This window comes from Sinocyclocheilus rhinocerous, unplaced genomic scaffold, assembly GCF_001515625.1.
Source record: "Sinocyclocheilus rhinocerous isolate Xijiao unplaced genomic scaffold, SAMN03320098_v1.1 scaffold8491, whole genome shotgun sequence".
NCBI classification, from domain to species: Eukaryota; Metazoa; Chordata; class Actinopteri; order Cypriniformes; family Cyprinidae; genus Sinocyclocheilus; species Sinocyclocheilus rhinocerous.
This window is the reverse complement of record NW_015628752.1, coordinates 2,869-7,605: the sequence shown is the minus strand read 5'-3', so window position 1 is coordinate 7,605 and position 4,737 is coordinate 2,869. Positions and strand designations below refer to the sequence as shown.

Here is a 4,737-nt window from a genome sequence, read left to right as displayed (position 1 = left end):
ATGATTTGACGCTTAAGGCGAACATTTGCAAGCAATACCGTTTCTTGTTCGTCCATTTGCCTTTAGCGTCTAGTGATGCTAGAGGCTTGACAGTTTATTGACACCTTTGATGTGAGAACGGATTTACATTTAACATCCATCTTATTTATGTGACGATCCTCCTGTAATAATTACATCATCCGGAAATAAGTCTGTATCGGTCCACCCATCCTTAGAGTCCATGGTGGATGACTGGACAACAACTGGACATTTCCGTCGTGGTCTGCCTTGAATCCAAGCTGAAGAAAAGAAACTTGAAGTTTAGAAACTGGAATAATGGCTGAGAAAACGCTGTTTTTCAACCCAGTAAGTGACTAATTACTTAAAAATGATTATTAATATCCTGTTGTGTTGATTTGTGATTTAATCGCAACAATCTGCATAAAATATAAAGAGTTAAAATGAATCAAAACAGTTGATTATATTGATGGCTATACAAAATTCACAGAAGCTACTTATCTTACGTGTCTTATATTCAACTGTAGACACATTTCTATAGTCGACAAAATTGTTTGCATGTGCCAGATTCTCCAAATGCGTGTTTCACTTTCGTGTTTATTCGGACACCTTCAGTTTCGCTAATGCTCACAAATCCATGTTTTCCTAACAGTAAAAAATAAATAAATAATAATTTTTCATATAATCTTATGGTGCCATGTTTATCAAAATAAATCTGATAATATATATGTATGTGTGTGTATATATACATATATACACACACACACACACACACACACATATATATATATATATATATATATACACACACACACACATATTTTTCACTTCCTGTGCATTCGTGGATCTTATTTTATGAAATGTCTGATATGAAATCCTTTCACACAGAGTGTCCCATTCACTAGTCCAATCGAGGAAAGATTGCAGGATGGAATGAATATTACTGTATGTGGACGAGTTCCATCAGACTCAAACAGGTGAATAACAATGTACTCTTATTCAGTCCACATGCATGAAGTGTAAAACGAGAAGGGCATAACCTTACGGAAAAAGAAAACGCGCAAAAAACGCGGTTGCTGCGGTTCTTGCATTCCTCTGCAGTTTGCTCATCAGTAGCGCGGTATTGCGATATTGCGGTTATCGCGACAGCCCTAGCTAGTACAAAGCTTCTATCTTAAAAGTAATCTTACCATTGCTAGATGATGCCGATGCAGTTTAACTTTACGTTATGATATGTAGCTAATGATTGTTTGTGGCTAACAGCATTTATTTTTATTGGCTTAAATACCAACATAGCAGACACAAATATCATATTGTCCCTAACATTTGCTACAGTTTAGATCACTCTTCCCTTTTGCTCTTGGTCACTTTATGAGTTCCCATTGTTTCCTTAATTACTTTATTTAGTGTTCCTGTGGCTCATTGTACAAGATAAAAAGGACCCTTTTGTTGTCCACAAAAATGAGAATTAAATTTTTGTCCACCATCTGTTTTTTAAGAAACACAACAGTATTTATGTTTTTTCTAGATAAGTGCCAATGGGAAACCCTTCTCGGAGTACAAGCACCGTTTACCATTCTCACATGTGAACAGCATCTGTGTAGGTGGACTGGTGGAAGTGAACTTAATTGCCTTCCAAGATCTTGCGGTAATGTCCTGTCCTTTTCTAACAGACAATTACGCATGGGATGAGGAAAAAAAAAAAATATATATATAATGGAGTTGCCTGTGGAATTATCAGAAAATGACAAATGCTTTAGATAAAAAGGCTTTGTCACAGCTGGTTTTGAGGATGCATCGACCCTATTGTTACATCGCAAACCTTTACATGAGCAGAACACTGTTTATATATGACAATTATTGCTATGATGTGCATGACTAATTATATAAATGGCCAAATGATCTAAACTATCATTATTTTCCTTTGGGGACCTGCTTACTTTCAGAAGATTTTGTATTATTATTATTATTATTATTGCCATACCTGAGAGACAAATTTAGAGACATTTCAGTTCATCAGAACCATGTCACTGTTAAATGATCACCTCTGTTATCTTAAATACTGACACACATGCAATTTCCTTTACAGTTACTTTGCTTCATGTGTTGTAATAGACTCCTTCAATTCATTTCAATTGCAGACTCATCATGCTGCAACTCCGGGATCTTTTGTAAGTTTTGAAATGTTTAATAGCTCAATGATTTATCTGCATGAATATGCATGGCCACATAAATCATAAGACAATATTATTGTAACACCAAGAGTGTTTATGCTTTTGTTTTTGAATGTCATGGCATCTCTATAAAACTTCTATGACCAGTTTGGTGCTCTTACACAATAGATTTATTATTATTAATCTAATACTGCTGTCACTGCTACTGTATTGTATCAATTATACTTTCTAAGGCTCAGACAGTGCTAGATGTGTACATGAAAATCGCATTTTATAAAGAGCCCCACATATTTTGACTATTTTTTTTTTATATCAAAAAACATTTAATTATTTAAACCATTGCAATTTTCTACATTTAAACATATTTAAAAAGCTATTGTAAATATTGATTTAATTGACTATTTAAAGTTGGACTTTGGACAACAATATATGATATCACATGACAGAATATGATAAAAAAAATATTACAATTTTATATATAATCATATTTAATTACTCACGATCAGAGGGTCCCATACAAAAGCATCATCCATGGCGGACTACAGCCTGGCAAAGCCATCATCATTCAAGGAGTCATCAGTCATTCTGCAAATAGGTTTGTGAGCAGGAATTCTGGTTTCAAATTTCTTGAAGACTCTTGAAATGTCAAAATGACAAATGTTCTGATCACTGAATCACAGTGTTCTTTAAAGTCTTTTTTAAGATACCGTTTTCTCCTTTCCCAACAGAATAGAGCTTAATTTGCGTCACAAAACTGGAGTGGCATTTTACTACAGTCCTCGTTTTGATACGAATGTGGTTGTGTGCAAGAGCTATGAGAACGGGAAAAAGGTCAAGGATAAACGATCCAAAGACATGCCATTCGAGTTAGGGAAACCTTTTCTGGTAGGCATACAGCTTTGATCCCTGTACATAGCCTTAAATGCACTGTTTAATGTTTGACTAGATAAAAAAAAACTAATAATAATCAGGGTAGTCTATAGTTAAAACGAGTGCATTGACACACATTTAGTAAGTCTAGAGGTTTTGTTTGTTTGTGACATGATGATAAATTATATCACTTTATCTAACATTGTTATGTGCATTTCAGGTCACCATTTACTGCACACATCAGCGCTATGAAGTGTTTGTCAGCGGCAAAGAAGTTCACACGTACAAGCATCATTACACTAAACTGGAAGATATTGATGTTTTGGAAATTAGTGGAGATGTGCAGCTGAGTTTTGTGCAGCCCTAGAGAGTATTTTATCCAGTTCTACATCATAAGAAATGCATGTTCAAAGATGAATATATTAATATATCAACTTGCAAAAGATTGATTAATCTATGCATGCATAGGCAAAGACATGTGACTTGACATTAGCCACAGCCTCCCCACCTCAAATCTGTCTGTGCAGCCTACACCTAAACAATATAACACACAATTACTCAATGAACATTAAATAAAGCAAGAAAGAGAGAGAAACACAGTATTATGTACTTATGAGACTGTCTCCAATGAGAAAAATAATTAAACACTGATGATTCTGCCTCAGCTTTTTCTTTAAATCCTTTACATTTGTGTGGGTTACTCAACAATCCTTGCATAATCTATTAAAATTAAACATAATGCTAGTAACGTAGTTTGAATGAGCCAAATACAATTTAAAAATTATAAAATAAAAATAATCAAATTACCATTCCGTTTGGAGGAATCTGCAGCATGTTTTAATATACTGGTAAGGAAACTCACCACCTGCTGTTGAAACTGGGAAATGTCTCGTCTCTCCATCAAATCACAGCCTGACATACATAGAAGTAAAAGTTTCATAGTATTCTCAAGTGTGTTTCAAGATTATTGAATACTCATATGTATAAGTGTTGCACCTACAGCAGTACAAGAGTGCAAGGGACGGAAATGTAGTGCAACAAATTCCTTGTTCTTGTTGAATTATCTGTCAGTTTACCGTCACATAGTTTGTTACAGAATTTATGGAAATGAATGGCTGCAAAGTTTCAATTATTATGTATTCGTTAAGGCATCATTAAAGTTTTCGTTATATACACTAGCTACAGACACACTGCTCTCTCTCTCTGTGTGTGTGTGTGTGTGTGTGTGTGTGAGTGTGTTTGTTGGTTCACTACTCACTGCTGTGTGTGTGTGTGTGTGCACTTGGATGGGTTAAATGCATACAGCACAAATTCTGAGTATGGGACACAATACTTGGCCACACGTCACATCACTTTCACTTTTTATCCACTGGCAATAAGGAACTGCACAGTTGATGAAGGTTGGAATGAATGCTCTCTTTATTTAAAATTAAAACATTACATTTAGATTATACATTAAATAGATAAATAAATAGGTAAATAAATAAATCTGTTGATTTTTTAAAATTAGAACAATTAAACACTACCTTCAAAATTCACCTTTCTTATCAACTAGTGGAATAAAATCTATGTGCAGCTGACAGCTCTTTATTTTATTGTATGGCTATATTAAATTGTGACGCTGCCATTATACTCTAAGAACCTTACTATGCTGCCCAAAGAATCTCATAATGCACCTGGTTGTGTGTGAGATCAT

General features: G+C 34.5%; 1 protein-coding gene across 1 annotated transcript; it reads left to right on the top strand.

The window, feature by feature from the left end:
• Positions 1–1,239: 1,239 nt before the first annotated feature.
• Positions 1,240–3,623, top strand: LOC107738452 (galectin-3-like). The gene is made up of 6 exons (XM_016550212.1): positions 1,240–1,245; positions 1,526–1,645; positions 2,139–2,168; positions 2,678–2,766; positions 2,900–3,056; positions 3,262–3,623. Exons 1-6 carry the CDS (start codon positions 1,240–1,242, stop codon positions 3,406–3,408), a joined length of 549 nt encoding a protein of 182 aa, XP_016405698.1. The 3' UTR covers positions 3,409–3,623.
• Positions 3,624–4,737: the final 1,114 nt, after the last annotated feature.

Excerpts from the sequence above, each read along its gene's own strand:
- LOC107738452 (XM_016550212.1), top strand. Across the intron at positions 2,767-2,899 it reads ATCAGTCATTCTGCAAATAG|AATAGAGCTTAATTTGCGTC; the intron begins GTTTGTGAGCAG and ends CTTTCCCAACAG. Across the intron at positions 3,057-3,261 it reads AGTTAGGGAAACCTTTTCTG|GTCACCATTTACTGCACACA; the intron begins GTAGGCATACAG and ends TGTGCATTTCAG.